This window comes from Mobula birostris, chromosome 11 (assembly GCF_030028105.1).
Source record: "Mobula birostris isolate sMobBir1 chromosome 11, sMobBir1.hap1, whole genome shotgun sequence".
Taxonomy (NCBI): domain Eukaryota; kingdom Metazoa; phylum Chordata; class Chondrichthyes; order Myliobatiformes; family Myliobatidae; genus Mobula; species Mobula birostris.
Window position 1 is genome coordinate 68748291 of NC_092380.1, and position 20698 is coordinate 68768988.

The following is a 20698-nucleotide window of genomic DNA, read 5'->3' on the forward strand; positions in this document are numbered from 1 at the left end:
TTGGTTCTAGAGACTCCAAAGTTCCTTCCCCTATTAACCAGAGGTCATTGTATGTGTAAAGCCCAATAGGTAAGTAATTGTGGAAATCATCACTGCCATGTATTACCTTGTATCTTACTCTTACCTAAATTAAGTATATCCAAGTAGGGGGTATCTGAGTTGTGATAAGCAGGATACCTGACTGAATACATTCCAAATTCCAAATGACAGGCTGCTAGTTCGCTGCTGCTACTGAAATTTTATACTTACGTTTTCATTCTTGGCATCATAATCCAAGGAATATTGCAATTTTCCATAGTTTTCAGCTGCCCCTTCCAAATCATCCATGTCTGGCTGCACCTTTAAAACAGGATAGGAAACTAACCATCATTAAAGGTTTAACTCTCTCTAACTTAACTAAAGGTAGATGTGTAAATTGATTAGGTATCCAATGGAAAGATGGACAGAAAGAGCTGTAGAAAATTCTGTGCAGAATTAGTAATTTTAGTGTAATTTGAATGTAATATCAATGAGTGATATGGATAACAAATGTTACTGTAATGTAGAAAGCAGCATATTAGTTTCTGTTGAGCAAGCATAATGCATTACAGAAAACCAGTGTTCCTGCAATTTTTATGTCGTATTTTGTTATTGGAACCTTCATAACACATAAGTGCTCTCTCAGATGTTACTCAGTAATGAACATGGTTCACGAAAATCCACCAGTGTTACAATATTCTCATATGACCAATAGTAGGAAGGGAAATGCCCGTGATGTATTGCATAGAGTCCACTACTCAGAATCAGAATCAGGTTTATTATCACACACATGTGACGTGAAATTTGTTAGCTTAGCAGCAGCAATTCAATGCAATACATAATCTAGCAGAGAAAGGGGAAAAAAATAAAAAGAATAATAAATAAAATAAAACATAATAATAAATAAGCAAGTAAATCAATTAAGTTACTGCTACTACTTGAGTCGCACCTAGGCGCCCCGGAACTCTCTGCAGCTTCTTTTATTCCTATTCACTCAAATTGCCTTACCAGACCATGATACCACAATGTGTCAGGATACTTTCAACAACACATCTGTATGGGTTTGTTGGAGTGTTTGATGTCAAGACAAACCTCTTTAACTTCCTAAGAAAGTAGAGATGTGGCACACTTTCCGTTTGTCATCTATGTGCTGGACCAAACATAGGTCATCCTGTAGTATGTTTGCACCCAGAAGTTTAGAGCTGCTGACTTTCTCCACTGCCAATGCCCCAATGTAAACTGTGGCATGTTTTTCCTCCTTCTCGTTCCTGAAGTCAACAATCAGTTCCTTAGCTTTGCTGACACTGAATGAGAAGTTTTTGCAGCACCACTCAACCAAGTGACATATCTCACTCAGGTAAGCTGATTCATCATCATTAGAGATGTGTCCAACAACTGTAGTGTCATCAGCAAATTTGAAAATGGCATTGGAGCCGTAGTCCTGTGTACATAGTGAGTAAAGTAGGGAACTAAGCCTTAAGATGCATCTGTGTTGATGATGTTGTTACCAATCCTCACAGACTGAGGTCTGCTGATGAGAAAGTTAAGTATTCAGTTGTATTAGTTGTATTAAAGGTAGAGAGGCCCAGGTCTTGAAGTTTAATGATGAGCTTGGATGGGGTGATTTTGGTGAATACTGAACTGTAGGCAAACTGAAGCAGATCCAGGTCATTTCTGAGGCATGGGTTGGTTCATGCCATAACCAACTTCTTGAAGCACTTCATTATGTGCCACTGTATGGTAGTCAATGAGGCAGGTCATGACACTTTTCTGAGGCACTGGTACAACAGATGCCTGCTTGAAGCTGGTGGGAACCTCAGACCGTGGAATTGAAAGGTTGAATATGTCCTTAAATACTTCAGCCAGTTGGTTCACACAGATCTTTAGGCATGCCATCTGGACCTGAAGACATTCATGGATCCCTCTTGAAGGATGCCTGGACAACAGCATCAGTGACTGAAATTACAGAGTCATCCAGAGATGTGGAGGCTTGTTTGGGTGTCATCATAATTCTCCCCATTAAAGTGTGCATAAAAGGCATAGAGCTCATCCATGAGTGATGGGTCATTGTCTCTTACAGTTTGCACTCAGCACTCTGTAGTTCAGTGAAGTTTTCAACCTTACAAGATATTAGCACTCTTGCAACACTGGCTTCCTGTTTGATCTGAGTTTTAATTGTTCTACTATTGCTGGCATTATGTTTACAACAACTGAAGCTTTGGGAATTTCTCTCTAAGTTGCTCCACCCTTTTATTGCTTTCAACTCCTTTAAGACGCTTCTTAAAACTCAGTTCGTTAACCAAGCTTCTGGACAATTTAAAAAAAAACATATTTATTAGGATCTGGACCTTGCTGTCAGTTCAATAAATGGTGGTCTTGAACTGAGTGACTTGCCAAGTGGTCTTGAATTAAATTGCTTGGTAGGTCAATTCAGAAAGCATGTAGAAGTTGACTACATTGATTGTTCTGGAGCCACTTGCAGGCCAGATAAATCACAATGGTAGATTTCCTCTTCTTACAGATATATGAGTCAGGTGATTTTTATCATTGTCATTTACTTTATTCCTGAAAAGAAATAGCTGATGGCTTGACTTTTAATTTCCAGAGCCATCATTCTGGATTCAACTCAGTTTTCTGGATTGCTTGTTGTGCTTCTGGCTTACAACTTCAGCAATTCTATCTCTGTGTAACTTAACAAATTTTGCTTTCCAACAAAGTTTTAGGTAGCATTTCAAGAAAAGTTACTATGTTACAAGTCACTATCTACATGCAAGTTTTATTGTGGTGATTGATGTTGTTTTGAACTTTTCAGCTTGCATGATTCAGAATTATAAGCTGAATAGCTATTCCTCTAAATTTGCCTATTGGAACAAAAAAAAGCATCTGGCTTGATTGGATGCATACACTAGAATTGTGGGAAGAGGAAACAGGAAGAATCAGGGTGAGCTCTAATTGCAATGAGTCAGTTTTATAAATCATTGTAGTGAGTACACAAAACGGTACCTTCAGTTTGAGAACCTTGCACTCTCTCTGCAGATCTCTTGAGCAACCTTTGTGTTAATTATTCATATGATGGAATTTGAGAGACTGAGATCACATTTAGCTAACTTGCTACTATGATTCATACAGTGGATAAAAGAAACTATTTCAAACTTCTTCCATTTCTCTCCTAAAGCACTAATGTGCATGTAACAATGATTATGAGAATATTAGCCCTCCTCTATGATTTGGATCAGGTGATTCTCCTTCTTACCATCGTCCATGTTTTCTAGACATCAACCTTTCCAAAATTCTCTTGCCCTGGTCTTACTTTGCAGCATGCATGATTCATCCATCGCTTCTCTTCTCATTGACCCTAAATGCTTCTAATTTTAAATTCTTCCTTTTTGTGCCTAATTTGTTCAAGACCATTCCCCTCCATATTGGTTGATTATACTCCAGTTCAGTGCTGTGACATCTCAAGACTATGTTTATGTGAAGTCAATGCATTAGTATTATTGGTATGACTTTGCAGCCTTGTCATGCAGACAAAATAACAAAATATTTTTTGAGGTACTTAAAAATCACTCAATGTTTGTTTCAGGAAAATGTCTTTCTAAAAGATGCTGCAATAGATTCATTCTGCAACGGGAACAATTCCAGAAATGGAATGAACATTGTTATGAAACACCCACCAGATTTGTTGTGACAGAGCCATTGATATTTTGCAAGTTAAGTTGCTCCTTCTTTTTCTTCCTCTTCTTCTTTTTGCAGCAGCATTTCACACAGATACAGATGACACAGATGAGGATAACAAGACCCACACCTGCACAGATGGCAATCAAGGCCCATTTTGGTACTGAGTAACAAACAAGAGAAGAGAATGATGAATGAATTGGGAATTGAAAATTAAAACAGGTAACAAACAGCATGAATATCAGTTTGAAGGAGGACCATAGAGACCTGAACTTTAATCAAATCACATCTTTGAAACCTGACTTCCAAATCCAATTTTTGTACTGGTTAAAAGCCACACTTGATTCCACTACAATCCCACGCTTGGTCCCCAAAATCTGTCCTGGTTTTGACTTTATTAGGATTCTAATTGCCATTGCATTCTTCCTCCTCAGAACAGCTACAAATCTCAGTCATAGGGCTTTATCATTAACAGTTACTTTATTTTAATTTATTCAGTTTTCAGGATGCATTAATCACTGGCAATGTCACCATTTGCCCACCTCTATATCCTTTGAGGAGGTGGTAGTGAGCCACCTTCTTGAATGTCCTTAAAGTGGGAAAAGCTGGTCGCTTACCATAAAAATTGAGACTAATGAGAATTATACTAATTTGTTTCTTGTTTAGTCTGTAGACACTCCTGTTTAGTGTGGTGGACATTTATAGTTCATTTCTGTAAATATCAGAGACATTTAAAACAAGATAAAAAAAAAACCTCAGAATTAATAAAGCTTGTGGGGGTGGGGGGAGTGACTACACCTCATTACTAGACTGCTGGAAGGCCTGCCATCTTTCAGAAGTCCAAGAGGCTAGATCAGTCCTTCGTACCTGGATCAACAGGATTCAGGTGTGGGAATAGAGCAAATGACAATAACAAGTAACAAGGTCAAGCACTATATGTTTGTTGGGTTTAGCAAGCAATATTTTCATGTCACTTATGTTGTAAAAGGATTCAACACCACTCTGGTCCACTTTAACAACTGGTCCAAATCCTACTCTAACAATGAGTACTCTATCTACATTTGTTCCGAATTAGCTTTGCAATGACCAAAAGCAGAAAGCCACCTTTTGCATGTTCCCCTTGTCATCTTACCATCCAAAAATTATTTGGGTAAATATCTAGCTATCTATATACATTTATGTGTATTGTTTCTATATATAGTTGCTTGTTATTGGAGATTCGTACACACCTGGTAACTCCAGCAAAACTATAGCTGGAATTGGAATTTGCAGGTTAAAGGGATTCAACATTCTAAACGGAATAAGTAGCAGCACTTTAGTCAGCTTATAAGAACAGAAAATGCTGGAAACACTCAGCAGGTCAAACACCATTCACAGAGAAAGTAGGAGAATTAACATTTCAGGGCAAAGAGCTTTCATCCGAGGTAGATATTTGGGCTTCTACACTATACAAAAAAAAATTATCAGCTTGGCATATTACAGAGTTCAGGACTCAACATCTAATTCGCTAACTTCAGTAATCATTTCTCCAGTTTTTTACCTCACATTCCTAACATCAATTTTCTTTCCTCCCTCCTCTTCTGATATCTCATATTTCATTCATCTGCTTCAATTTACATCCTCCAGCGTACCTTTGCAAGCCCCTTCAGATAGCATAACTATCTCTTATCTCATTTACTCCCCCAACCTCACTAGTATCATTTACTGTACCTTCTCTTTCATTCACTCTGCCCCCTTGCTCTTCATTTGGAAATTAACTTTGAAAAAGGGCTTGGGTTATTCTACATATTTTTGCTCAGGATACAGTTCTATCACTTCAAGGTAGAATGGACATTCATTCACTTGTATGTACCAGAGTTATTTCCCCAAGCTGAATGAAAATAATTTGCCAGAAATAAAAGGAGCAGAAGGCTTAAATCTCTTACTAACTCTTCCTTCAGTTAGTCCTGACGAAGGGCCTCGGCCTGAAACATCGACTGTACCTCTTCCTAGAGATGCTGCCTGGCCTGCTGCGTTCACCAGCAACTTTGATGTGTGTTGCTCAAAGGCTTTCCTTGGTCTTTCTTAGTTATTTTCTCAAAATTCAGAATCAGTTTATTATTAGAATCATTAATCATCAGAATTATATTAAGTGTAAAGTTGTTCTCAATTTATATTCATTTAACAAAACTAGATGAATGGACCTCCATATATTACTGACAGATATAATGATCGGGCTTCCAGTGTTGTCTGTATGGAGCTTGGACATTTGTCCTTTGACCACAAGGGCTTCCACTGTATGCTCTAGTTTTCTGCTACATTGTGAAGATGTGTAGGTTGCTAGATTAACCGGCCACTATAAATTACCCCTAATGCATCGGTAAGTAGAAAATCTGAGAAGGGAATGTGGGGAGAATAAAATGGAATTAATATAGACTTTTTTAAAGGCTTACTCTATGGCAGTTAAACACCCTTACTAACTGCCAACACCCTGTGTAATCCTGAAATGGGCTCAAAAGACAAATTTAAAACGCAAGTCCTTTATTTTCTATGCTCTTAATCTCTCACATTCACCTTCATTCACTCCAGTGCTCCATATTTAAACATTGTTACCCTCACATTTTTATGCTTTATATTCCAAGCCCTCCCTATCACTGAATCTGACTAACTATTACCCACTCAACTACCCAGCTTCATGCTCGGACACTTTCTTTTCAGCTCACAAATGAAAACAATGAGTTTACCAAATCTCTTTAGAAATCCCTCCCTAAGCCCCCTCTCTTCTCTCCTCTTCTAATGTAAAGTGACTTGAAATATTAATGTTCTAACAAGTATTTTGAATAACTGGGTCCCAAACATTTGTGTTTTTTTATGCCTGAATTAATTCTCATTGGTATTTTTTTCTATTTTAATCCCTAGGTTAAACACTAGTGTGTTGAATGTGATTTTGAGAACCTGGAGCCCATGCATCAGATGCACATATGTAAGCTGCAAAAAGAGTGTACTAGCCCAGAAACTGCCCACCCACCTGACCCATCAAGTATCTCCTGCCCTATTTGTGGAAGAGCCTGTAGATCTCACATCAGCCTCATTAATCAACGCTGAATCCATCGAACCTCAGTGGAAGTAAGTCAGCCTCAATCCTGAGTGGCGGACTAAGAAGAGAAATTGTGGTGTGCACCCTACAACTGTCCAGCACTACACTTGATGGTCATGAGTAAAATTCTAGATCTTTAGGTTACTTAGATAATTTTACTCGAGGTCATTCAAAATCTATTTCAAATCATTTGTACCCATCATGGAAAAATTGGGTTAATATCTACAGGAGCAGACCGAAATAACAATGCATGGCAAAAATGAGTATCAGAAATATATACTATGAAATAAACAGTCAAAGAGATACGGAAGCTATTTTTAAATGTGTAAAGGAGAAACAAAATTTTATTTTCTCCTGTAGGTGTTTGGTAATTATGTTTTGTAAGACAAATATTGAACTTTTAGCACTTAATTTTAACATTTGTTCAGATAATAAAGTGCACAATTAGGGACAGAATTCTGATTTTAAATGTGTGATTGCAAATTTATGGATACACTTTGTTGAAGTCACCTTTTATTCATATTGATAATGTTGGTGGCTCTGGAGTTAACCAGAAGTGATCATCTAATAACAAATGTTTCATGGTGCTGTTCATCAAAATCTTTCCCAGAGTGGTAACTTCCAAGAAAGGTCTTGAAGGATAAGAGGGTGAAAGGAGACGAGGACTAGTATGTTTTAGGAAGGGATTTTGTTCCAAGGAAACTTCATTATGTGAGACTGGGTTTCATTCAAAGAAAAGAAGGGACATACAAAAGGCTGGAATTAGAAGAATAAAATTGGTGTCTTTGCAGATCAGTGGAAAACAAAGAAGAATGGTGCCTTTGATTCCGCTCTGTTGCTGCAATCTGCTAGCAAAACCCAAATGTGCTCGGATTTCCACTTTTTCAGTGGAGAACAAGCCTCTGTGGTGCATAGGATTAAAATCACCATTCATTTGAGATGGAGTTCCAGACCTGTAAAGGACAATGTTTCATTTTAAGTTATTTAGTTAGGAATATTTTAGTTGTTTAAAAGTTTTGCTTTTAATTTTATAATTATTTAACAGGAATTTTACAGTCTCTGAATATCGGTAGTAGCAAGCCCTCAGTGTTACATGGGCTGTGGCCCAGTCATCACAGAGATGCTGCTATGTATTGCTATTCATTCCCTGACGTGGAGAATGAGCTTGTTCAGTCCTCCACATTTGGCCCAGTAAAGTCAGAGAAGTTGAGCACATTGGTGAGTTAGTCAATGCTGAGTCCAGGTAGCTGGCCAAACCCATTTCAGCCTGACAGTGTTAAGATTTTTGCTGCAGAAACAGCAAGCTGTATCTTGCCCAATTCAACATCCAACCTGCACTCAGGCCAAACCTTAAACCTACAGGGCATTTCACTTGTCATAGCACCACAGAATGGGTCATGCTGCAGGTAGAGTCATTCTACGAACTCAGACATGCTAAAAATGCCACCAGGTTTCAAGTATAGGAACTCCACGGTCCATTTACTAGCCTGATGACTTTTGACAGTTCACAGCTGTCCAAACAATCTGTCACTTTTTTAAAATGTCCTGACAATTGGAGGCTTTCAAAAACAGTTTACCTAAAATATTAAAAATATTTTTAAGATGTGAAAAAGATAAAAGCGTATTTTATTGCAGGCAATTATTTAAAATGTACTCAGTTCAATATAAGAAAAAGTCAACACAATATCTTGGTGATATTTCATGTGTTATGCAAATCAATAGGTTGTTCTGTTTGTGTACCACTCAAAGCTTGCATAAAATTAAAGGACACAATTCAAAATGCACTATTGGATAGAATGATGATGAATAAATGCTATTAGCAATTTCACGCAATTAATATAGATAAACATGAAGCAGTTAAGTCTAGTTACAGTTGAGAGGTCAGATGCACCAGCATATCTCTGACTTTCATGCAGATGCAAATATTAATGATATACTGAACAGCAGACAACTCATAGTTGCAGTTCCCAACAGTACAATATTTACAATTAAGCACAATCCAATCCAATGAGATTTAAAACAGGTGAACCTGTTGATTCCCTTAGTATAGTATCAATTAGTAATTAACAACAACACTGACATATAACCATTAATTGGTTTAACAAACAATATTCAAGAACTCCAAGGACTTTGTTAATCACTGTGAGAAGAGTCAAGATATTGCTGATTATTTTGTCCATATTGAATTAATTGCCCACAAGAGCCCAAGTGAACAAATTATGGATTTATTTTCAAAGGCATTTCCCTTTGAAATTTGTTTAATGTTGCTTATCAGATGGAATAATTCCAGAATACACTAACTAGGCACATTTGTTCCTGACTAAAGCAATTCTTTTTGACTCTTTGCTGTAATCAATGCTTCGCACTGTGATTTCCTGGTCTGTGACAGCCTCGTGATTTAGTAATAAACAACTTTATTTATGTAAATTTCTTGAGAGAGATACTGTTGATTAAAACCTAGATCAATATTGCTGACTAATACCACAAAGAACAAAGATAAAATACAATGGAACAGTTTTGTAACATGGCCTTTCTCCAATTTCTTAGCTGGTGTTAGGATGCATTCTGAATATATTAACTGACAGCATACAAACCCAAGAAAAGAGCATTTCACAAACTAGAGAAAATCTGCAGATGCAGGAAATCTGAGCCACACACACAAAATGCTGGAGGAACTCAGCAGGCCATGTAGCATCTATGAAAAAGAGTACAGTCAACGTTTCGGGCCGAAACCCTTCAGCAGGACTTCAAACATTCATCCTTAAAATGAATTTGAAAACTTTGTAAAATATTTAGAGAAGGAACCTAGATTAAGAGGGAACAATGGATAGAAAATCATCTGTCTTATTTTCACACCAACAATAGCACAATGGCACTTTGCTTCTTTGACCTAAGCCAAATTTATGAGGAATAAGCATTTTGATGAATAATACAATGTTTGACAAAACAGGGGCACCACAGGCAACAGGATAAATGTTCCAGACCTGTGTTTTGGTGCTGAACAAATACATCAGGCTGTCTCCAGTTTATGTAATGGTTCCTTTCCTGAGAATTGTCATGAACTGATGTTTTCTTAATCAAGCATCTCTATTTTCTATGGCTAACCTTATCACATGACTCTGCTTATATTATCTGCCATTTCATGAAATATCTTCAAGTGTTCACCCTAAAACTACTTATCATTAAACTAAAAGAACATATAGTGTATCTAATTTTAATATTAACATTTTCTTCTTATTATTATTATACTACATTGCAAAATTTCTTATAATTTATGGGATTATTCATGTGTCCAGTGTCTGTGAGGTCTGAGAGTCTGAGCCAGGAAGTGTCCTGTCATGAGGTTGGAGGCCTGTCTGTGAGTGAACTGGAGGGAGAGTGAAAGGGTGGTAAAGCGGTTTGTTTTGCTATTGTTGTTTTGCTTTGTTTTGTTGTTGTTGTTGATTGTGTTGTTCTGCTGGCATGCTACGTTGGTGCTGGAATGTGTGTTAACACTTGTGGACTGTCCCCAGGTTGTGTTGGATCCTTAGATTGTATTGGTTAATGCCAATGACGCCTCTCGTTGTACATTGCGATGTATATATGATAAAGAAGTCAAAATTTAATTTCCATAAGTTAGGTCTTCTGAAACAAGAAGACCACTGTATAATGTTCTGCAATACTAGATCCTTTACTTTGTTGCAGATATAGATACCATTAGGAAGAATAAAAGTAGAGCAGCAGGATTCCACTGAAAGACACTATGCAGATAATCCTGCTCCTTTCAGTCACATCAGCTCTGGAAGGGGATCAAGTGCAATGCGTCTACCTCTTTTACAGTAGATACATTAAAAATAGCAAATGAGATGATGGAACATGAAATTTATCACCCTCATCTGTCTTACACAGTTTCATTGTGCCTAAATGGAAGGGAATTGAAATTTGGTAGAGCAATAATTTGGCTTTCGTGAAGAAAAAAGATTAAGACACTCATTGTGAAGTTTTGCATTCATAAGTGATGTACATAAAGTTGAAGTCACAAATCACTTGTTAAAATAATGAGAGGTATAGAGAGATTCAAAAACAAAGGAGAGACATTCAAAGGAAGGTTTAAGTTTAACGATCTTTCTTCATACTCCCAGAGAAAGAACACCAAAACTGAACCATTAACTCCATTTCTCTCTCTTTCCTTCTACCTACTGAATTTCCAACACATTCTTTTATTTCAGATTTCCAGCTTTTGCAGCATTTTACTTGTGCATAGAACATCAATATCTGATGGAAAGGAAGCCTGAGGAATTTGACTATACTATCTGTAATTTCTTCACATTTTCTCAGTATAATAGTAACTCAAAATATTTGGTGTAGTATTTGCCAAGAACCAAAATTATTTGGACAGCTTGATTAAATCAATAATGCCAGAAAAACAAACATGTTACAATTATCTTATGTCAATAGTTCTGGTAAAGAAGGAAGTAAAGTCGCTCTGAGGATATTTGTTGCCTGATCTGCATTGAGGTGAACCTACAGTATTTGTTAGATTGCCAATTTTAGACTCATGCTATTTGTTATTTACTTCATTGTAGATTTTTTTTTACAAAATATAGCTTTTACTTCAGCAACACACATGAAATGCTGAAGGTCAGGCAGCATCCATATAAATGAGCAAACAGTTGACATTTCTAGCCAATACCCTTCTTCAAGACTTTATCTTTTACTTTTTTCTGTCACTTTTGCTTTTTAATACAATGGGAAATGACTGTAAACTGGAATCACAAGACAGATTGGCAAGGAAATAGCAATTCATAAAGGAGAAAAGAGGATCCTTTGGAGGAAGCTAGCTACTGCTAAAAATATACTGCTGACTCCACCCACCCTAGCAGTCACCCGTTCATCAAATTGCCATCAGAGAGATGCTACGAGTTCATCACGACCAGGATGACACACAATCTCTGATGCTTCTTTCCTGTAGCTATCCAGCTTTTCAACAAGAATTGAAAATACAATTGGACTAAGATGTTAACTGTCCTGTGTTATCACCAGTGGGATCATCAGTTGATCTGCCACCTGTCTTCAGGAGCTTTGGCCCGCTTTTGATCAAGATTCCCTTGAGGTGGTGGGCCAGCAGTGCTAAAGCACCACCTCCCACTGGTGAGCTTAAAAACTTGGCATCTGCCTCTATCAGATTTGTTGGTCGCTTCCATCCAACAGATAGTCTACTCTTCAGATGTCTATGCAACTACTGAAGGGTTTGCAAAAGATGGATACACTAGCCGACTATCTGCCCTTCTGGACATACTTGGTCCACACCCATGATGATCCTGTCGCTGCTGCCTCGGCTACAGCCCTGCTGGTTGACTTGATCTCTCTTCTAGTGAAGCCAAGGTCATGCAGCCACTTCTGGAAAGTGAACGCAATAAAGCCACAGCAACCTACTTTGAATGGATAGCATGAGACCTTCCACCCTCTGTCTCTGCACTCTGATCTTAATTCTGCATACTTGGTTAACTTGCGTTCATGGGCATCATCGATATTGTCTTCCCAGGGGACTGTGAGTTCACCAATACCACTCCTCTACTGGTGTCAGACCATATGATTATATCTGGATGCAATGTGGTGAAAGCTATTTGCTCCGGGAAACTGCCTTTCCCATCCAGGTCGGCCTTGACACACCAACCATTGGCTGAAGAAAGTATGCTTGACTGTGGGGTTGCACTGTACACCCTTGACTTGGAGCCTTCTTTCACAAATGATATGCGATGTTCTGTGCAGCATGGGGCATGAGATAAGTTGTGCTGCAGTACTCTCTGCTCAACCGCTTCTGTTACAACTTTGAGAATGTTGTTATGTCTCCAAGTGTACATGCCGCTGGAAAGATTGACTCTGCATGCACTCAGAATATGTTGAAGTGTTCCCTTCTCGCCACAAGCAGCACACCTGTCTGTCTTATCTTCGTACCAGGTGCTGAGGTTGGCAGGTGTTGAGAGCAGGTCATACGCTGCTCTGCATAGAAAAGAAACTCAAAATGCGGAGCGGTTCCATCTGCCACAGAACATTCCAAGATAGATGTTGTTCAACACTTTCCCACCAGGGCCAAGCCCTTTGTTCGGCCTGGCCAGCTATTTTAGCTAACCTCTTCTCCTCTTCTACCTCTCGTATTTCTCGCGTTACAAGCTCACGGTGCTTCTTACCTGTAGAAGATGACCACCACTTGTCAGTTGTCCATACAAGTCCCTGGTGGCCTAGCTGGGTAGCCCCAACTGTCTCCTTGTGCTTCAATCTAGACTCTGCCTCATCAACTGCTAAATGGGCTGACCACTTCCTGCCTGATCTCAAATCTGGCTGGGTATTCTTGATGACGGGGTCTTTTGAGTCTCGAAGCATCAAGAATGATCTTACCTTGGCTACCTTGACCTCTTCAACAAGGGATTGGACTGGGATGGTAAACTTTGTCTGGCTACTGTGGATTGCAACATTGGTGAGGCTGCTTGGTACTCCAAGCCACTTCTTCACATACTTGTTGATCTTCCATTCCATTGCCTCTACATGGGACATTGCCGCTTCATAGACAGTTAGTGGCCACATTATCCGTGGCATCAGTCCGTACTGCAAGCACCATAACTTCAACTTGCCAGGCAGGCCACACTTGTCGACAGACATCAGACCTCTGCTGATCTGTTCTCCTGTCTCTTGAACCCACTTGGTGTCTCTCAGCTCCTCTGTGTACCATCACCCGAGGCTCTTGACTGGTTGGTCCTGAATGGATGGAATCTCCTCTCCACAAAGGGTGAAATGAAAGTCAACCAGCTTTCCTTTCCTAAGAACAAGGCTCCTTGACTTCTCGGTCTTGAACTTCTTTCTTCCCCAATCCATTAGCTCTTCGAGTCTAGATAGCACACTTTCCACTGCCTCCATGCTAGGACCCAAAATTCACTCTGGCGTAATACTTGAACTGTCACTGTACAACATCTGTTAAATGGTCTGCCTTCCTCTCTTTGTTTGGTTGATAATCCTGTTCATATGATCACATTTATATAAGTTTGATTATTGACATTTGTGCACGTGACTGTTACACTGATTGTTGATTGCTTATGGCTGTTTGACCTATTGTCTTGTAATCCAGAATCTCCGGAGGGGAAGGCCCTGAGTCCTCGGCTTTGCTTGTTGCTCAGCAGCCGGGGAGGGGTCGAAGCACTTGGCAGAGGATAGTGCTTGGGAGGCTGTATCGGAAGGGCTGGTCGGAGGCACGAAGTTTTCGGACGGACTCAGAGTCGGCTGTGCTCGGGTGCTTCCAATGCATCGGCAGTTGTCGGCGCCTGGAAGTTTATGGCAGGAAGAGTTTCTCCCTTCTGCCGCCTGTTATCGGGACTATCGGGAGTCAATCGGAACTTTGAGACTTTTTTTTACCATGCCCATGGTCTGCTCTTTATCAAATTACGGTATTGCTTTGCACTGCTGTAACTATATGTTATAATTATGTGGTCTTGTCAGTGTTAGTCTTTGGTTTGTCCTGTTTTTTCGTGATATCACTCTGGAAGAACATTGTATCATTTCTTAATGCATGCAGTTCCAAATGACAATAAACGAGGACTGAATGTCCTCATAATCTAAATTGTTGATTGCTATTGTGTTGTCTGTTATGGTATTGTCCCGTGTTTAATGCTTGGCACCAAACCACAATCAATTCTGATATGTTGCACATACTGATTCCAAATGCAGCACTTTATTTACTCTTTGCCTTTCACTTATCTGACTAGATGAGAACAACTGTATTGCGTTATCACGTTACACAGCAACCATATTCCCACATTCAAAAAATAATAATAAAATACTTTTACCGGTCCACTTATTTCTGATTCAGTCTACAATCTTCATTGTTTTGCTCTCTATGTTTGTTTGTTTAAAATATACATACTTACATGGAATTTTATTAATTAAATTGTTAATGAAGCCCCCGCTTCCAGTTGTGGCTATTTGGGTAGCATTGGTTGGAGTAACATCTTGTTTTACAGTTGTGGTGTTACTTTTTGTAGTCATTTTCTCCTGTTTTTGGATAAAGTCTGAAGCGAAGACCTATAAGAAAGAAGAAAAACTGTTCAGTTATTGTAAATAAACCAAAACAAATCATGATCTTTTCACAAAACAAGCTTGGAGGAGTCATTCTATTTGCTATTCCTCAGATCACACGAGAAAAAAGACACACAGGGGAACAACAATTAGAAAAATCTAATTTGTTACATGTTCCAGGCAAACCAAGGACATTATTTCAAATTATGAGGCTCTTGTCTCCCACTGTTGCTGTAAAGGCAAGCTGATTTAATCAAGGCCCTCCCTATCTCCAGCGTCTAATGCTTAAATGGCTATTCTTCAGTTTGGTTTACGCAGAGATTGTTGAAATGTGTTGCATCAGAAAACATGATGATCTTTGGTTTGTCCTGAAGCTCTGGCCAATATAGGTCTCTCAATCAGTCCCAGCAATGGAGAGTCTTCCTGTTTACTGTGGACACAGGATGACTGCTGTACATAGATGAAATTAGGCATGCCAGAGTCATTCACAGTGAAATGTTGTCAATGTAAGACGTATATAAATGCAAATATTATTAAGCAACGAATTACAACAATTCCTGACTAGTTATGTCAGGTTGCCTTTGTCCATGAGATTATAATTACAGCATGTATATGATCAAATTTTGAATACTTTAAGTCTCTTTTTCTCTCCTATGTAAGAGGACAAATCACGCTTATACCAAAAACACACAAAATGCTGAAGAAACTGAGCAGGCTAGGCAGCATCTATGAAAAAGAGTAAACAGTCAAAATTCAGGACCAGACCATTCATCAGGACTAATATTTCATAAATCATGCTTATACTGAGCCAACAATTCCATCATGCACTGCTGGCTAGCAACCATTTGCTTCTCAGCAGCTTTCCAAAATGTATGGCCAGACAAAGAAGCCCAAAATGAGGTGGAAGTCAGATGTAGTTGCATCTGACCTCTTGCTCTGCTGCTGGGTTCATCAGTAAAACAGAGAAGATCCTCTTGTACTCCATGCCACAGGATTCCTTGACAGCAGAAGGAATTCGAGAACATTATTTTACTTGAGAACTGTGTTTTTAAGTTGACTTCCCTTTTGAATAGGGTTACAAACAGTATCAAGGGCTATTTAAGTCTTTTACATTTATTGCTGTCAGGGGTCTCCACTAGCAGGAGGGCTGTGAGATTTGAGTTCACTTTAATAAGCAAAACTGTTTCTTCCTTGTTACTAACTGCATAATAAACATCTTTCTTGAACATACTGATTAGTTCAGAACCACATTATTATAAACCAGAGTTTCACAACAAAGTTCTTTATCGATTTTATTTTAATAACTTAAACGATTTTACCAGATTAATAGGGCATTTTGCTTTAACTTATATCCTTTTTTAAAATATTCTTTAATTATTTGAATCTACTTGAATATTTTTAAACATCTCTATCAGAGACATTCAATAACAATTCAAAAGTCTTTGATAGTGATCTTAAAAGATTAGCTGCTGTATATTTGCTACACGTACATTGAAACATACAGTGAAATGCATTGTTCACATCAAATCAAATTAGCGAGGATTATGTTGGGCAATCCAAAAGTGTTGCCATGCTTCCAGAGCCAACGTCGCAGGCCCAAAACTCACTAACCATAATTGTATGTCTTTGGAATGGAATGGGGGGCGGGATTGAGAGGAAACTCACGTGGTCAGAGAGAGAATGTACAAACTCCTTACATGTAACAGTGAGAATTTAATGCTAATTGATGATCGTTGACACTGTAATAGACTAACCGTTATCCTACTGTGCCACCATGCATTCTCACGCCATCAAAAACCTTGGCAAATGTCTACAGATGTGTGGTGACAAATGTGCTTTATGGTCTGGTATGGGAACACCAATGTCTTCGAGTGGGAAATCGTACAAAAGGTAGTGGATTCAGCCCAGTACATCACAGGTAAAACCCTCACAACCATTGAGCACAGCTAAATGAAATGTTGCTGTAGAAAAGCAGCATCCATTATCAAAGGTCCTTACCACCCAGGTCATGCCCTCTTCTCACTGCTGCCATCAGGTAGAAGGTACGAATACCTCAGGACTTGCACCACCAGGTCAAGAACTGTTACTACCCCTCAACCATCAGGCTCTTGAACAAAAGGGGATAACTACACTGACTTTAGGACTCTTTTATCTTGTTATTTCATGTTCATTATTTATTGCTATTTATATCTGCATTTGCACAGTTTGTTCCTGTTTACAGTTGCATTTCTGTAGATTTGCTAAGTGTGTCTGCAGAAAAAGAATCTCAGGGTTGTATGTTGTGACATGTATATACTCCAATAATAAATTTTACTTTGTACTTTTTTACATTTTATGTACAGAGGATTGGCTCAGATAGTTTTCCTTACCCAGAACTGGTTCAGGGAGGATAGTGAGTTTGGACAATGGGCCAGAACCAGAATGATGAATGACCTGTCCATATCTATCTGTCTTGCTAATTGACTGAAACCAGGATAAGACACATCTTTCACACACAGGAACTTAATTTCTGTCACTGGAATACCACAGCAGGCATATTATCCCCTCTCACTTCAACTTTCCAAGAGAGGCATTCCCTCTGCAACTTTGCTTCACTCTCCACCAACACCCACTGCTCTCCTCAAAGCATCTTCCTATACAACTATGGGAGACAGAATACATCCACTTTCTATCTATTATTAGGGATACAAACATTCTCTCCAGTTGAAGATGCAATAAATTTGCAGTGTAGTTTACTGCACATGGTCCCATGCACTGTTTAGTTTACAAAGGTAAATATGTTGCCTGTTATTTTAATTTTTCAACTACTCCCACTCATATCCCTGTCTTTGACCAGTTACACTCTTCCTAAGGAGAGTAATATGTGCTCTAAAACATTTCATTTTCTGCACATTCCTCAGAGCTCTACATTAAATGAAGCAATCTATGATAACCAGACTTTCTGATTTGTCTCAGAAATGGCTAGTTTAGTGTAAAAGCAGGAAATGCTAGTAGTGCTGAGAAGGTTTCATGGTGTCAATTGGGAAAAGGTAAATTTAGTGTTTTGGGGTCAAAGACATTTCATGGTAGGTGACTGTTAGCTCTAATGTTGGGGCTGTTTCTCTTGTGGATGTATCTGGCCTGCTGAGCAATTCTAGCATTTTTCTTGGTTTTGTTTCGGATTTTCAACTTCAGTATTTCTTTTACTTTTCAGTCCTTAACCAGTTCTGATGTAACTCATGTTTCCTCTCTTCAGATGCTGTCTGACCTTCTGGGCTTTCCTGGTATTTTCGAGGAAATGCCATGTCCTGTTCCTCAGTTTCCTTTTCTCCTACATCCTCCAGACAGAGTATCTGGCATTAACAATCTTTCCTCATCTGTAAAACATATTTTCATTCAGTTTACCACATATCACAGACTTTCCTTTGTTCTTCCCACAACTCCCATTTCTTTGCAACTTAAAATATGTCTATGTTCTAAATGACTGTAGTTCTAACAAGGGTACACCAACTTAAAATACTAAATCTCGTTTACTTTCCACATTCACTATCTGACCTGCTGAATATTTCCAGTATTTTTATTTCATTTTGTGTCTGTGTTCTTCTGTTCTTTGATAATATAATATTTAATTATTAAATGAACTCCTTTCTTCACTTTTTTAGTGGAAATATTGACTTAGAAATAACAAATAGTCATTGATATCTGTTACTGCTTGGTATATTTGTGCAGGCTGCAAAGAGTATAGATGTAATATAAGATATCATAAATAGAAAATATCACAAATAGTTGATTTACTCATTAAGTGAGTAAATTTATCCCTCTAAATCCCTTGAAAATGAATCTATTGGGAGCTAAAAACAAGTGGTCATTGTTGGATTAGACTGTAGTTATTTTCTTTCAAATTTCAAAGAACAGTTATTATCGAAGTATGTATACTGTATACAACCTTGAGATTCGTCTCTTTACAGGTGCTACAAAGCAAAGAAACCCAATCGAACTCATCTAAAAAAAAGAAGACTGTCAAACACCCATGTGCAGAAAGAAACAAGTTGTTCAAACAATAAAAGTAAGCAAATGACATTCAGAACTGATGTTCATAAAAGTGAGTCCATCACCATGAAGCCATTCATCACTGCAGCTGATCCAGGAGTCTATCAGTTGCAGGCCACAGCCTCGTTTCAACGCAAAGATGAGTAAACCTCACGGAGCAGCGAGCTGAACACTGGTCCATCTCTTGTCTCTGGTCCCAACACCCCAGTCTTTCCAATCCAGCCTGGAGTTTAAATTGTCCAAACTCCAGGTCATTCATTGCTCTCGGACCTGAGCTCAAGCCCCACGGCCTCGATTCAGCCTGTAGTAGCCAAACTGCAACCATTCTGCATCTTCAAGACTTAGTTTACACCACTTAAATTTTATGCCTGTTTGTATTTTGTATAATTACTAACAACATACAGTCGTTCAGTGTGTCTCCTTGTGGTCACTGTTCTTTGTATCTTCCTGGAAGTTACTTTGGTACTGCCTTATTTAACTAGGAGCTATCTGTTAACTCTTAACTACAAACTTAACCAGAATATCTCTTACAAGAAGAGATGAGCACATTTCCCCACCATCTTTTCGTTTTCAGTTTTTTCCTGTTCTTTGTTCTTAGCTACAAGACTTCCACCACTCCATGTTTCCAATTTCTTTGTTCTCTTAGCACTTAATAAAATGATCATGATGCAACAAGTTTTATACCTCTTTCTTGACTTATGAAAGAACTTGCATAAAAAACATCAGACTAAAGGCATGTAAAGCTCCGCTATAATGCCAGATATATTTGATTCATCACCATTGAGGGTCGTATGACGTCAGTTCTGCTCCTTAGCTTTACCAACTTGTTGGTAGTTTCTTGTATTTCCCCTCAATTATGACTGTGTTGCACTGAAGTAATTCCAGGATAATAAAACCATAAGACCAAAAGACATAGGGGGAGAATTAGCCATTTCTCCCATTGACTCTGCTCCTTCATTCGATCGTGCTGACTTATTTTACCTCTCAGCCCTATTCTCCTGCCTTCTCCCCATAATTATTGCTTGGTTGGTTGGCATCCATCTTTCTCAAAGGACAATGGGTGATGATCATCATCTTCATGAGCCTGGGTGGAAAGTATGGAGATCCTGAGATGCCCAGTAATCAAGATCCCCCTCTCAGCCTGACTAGTGTAGTCCAAAGGAAGGCTTATGGGCATGCAAGTACAGCAGGCGGTGAAAAAGGCCAATGGTATGCTGGCATTCATAGCAAGAGGATTCGAGTACAGGAGCAGGGAGGTACTACTGCAGTTGTGTAAGGCCTTGGTGAGACCACACCTGGAGTATTGTGTGCAGTTTTGGTCCCCTAATCTGAGGAAAGACATTCTTGCCATAGAGGGAGTACAAAGAAGGTTCACCACATTGATCCCTGGGATGGCAGGACTTTCAAAGACTGGATCGACTAGGCTTATACTTGTTGGAATTTAGAAGATTGAGGGGGGATCTTATTGAAACGTATAAAATCCTAAAGGGATTGGACAGGCTAGATGCAGGAAGATTGTTCCCGATGTTGGGGAAGTCCAGAACGAGGGGTCACAGTTTGAGGATAAAGGGGAAGCCTTTTTGGACCGAGATTAGGAAAAACTTCTTCACATAGAGAGTGGTAAATCTGTGGAATTCTGTGCCACAGGAAACAGTTGAGGCCAGTTCATTAGCTATATTTAAGAGGGAGTTAGATATAGCCCCTGTGGCTAAAGGGATCAGGGGGTATGGAGAGAAGGCAGGTACAGGGTTCTGAGTTGGATGATCAGCCATGATCATACTGAATGGTGGTGCAGGCTCGAAGGGCCGAATGGCCTACTCCTGCAGCTATCTTCTATGTTTATGAAGGAATACA

At 38.9% G+C, this 20698-nt stretch overlaps 1 protein-coding gene across 1 annotated transcript in view; it reads right to left on the bottom strand.

Annotated features, from left to right (window-relative positions):
• The window catches only part of syt8 (synaptotagmin VIII), a 91441-nt gene that overhangs the window by 42517 nt on the left and 28226 nt on the right, over positions 1-20698 (bottom strand). Inside the window, exons 2-4 of the mRNA XM_072273147.1 lie at positions 14668-14821; positions 3693-3856; positions 250-339 (exon numbers count right to left, since the gene is read on the bottom strand). Of these exons, the coding sequence (XP_072129248.1) occupies positions 250-339; positions 3693-3856; positions 14668-14785 (372 nt within the window). The 5' untranslated portion in view covers positions 14786-14821. The remainder of the gene's footprint in view (positions 1-249; positions 340-3692; positions 3857-14667; positions 14822-20698) is intronic.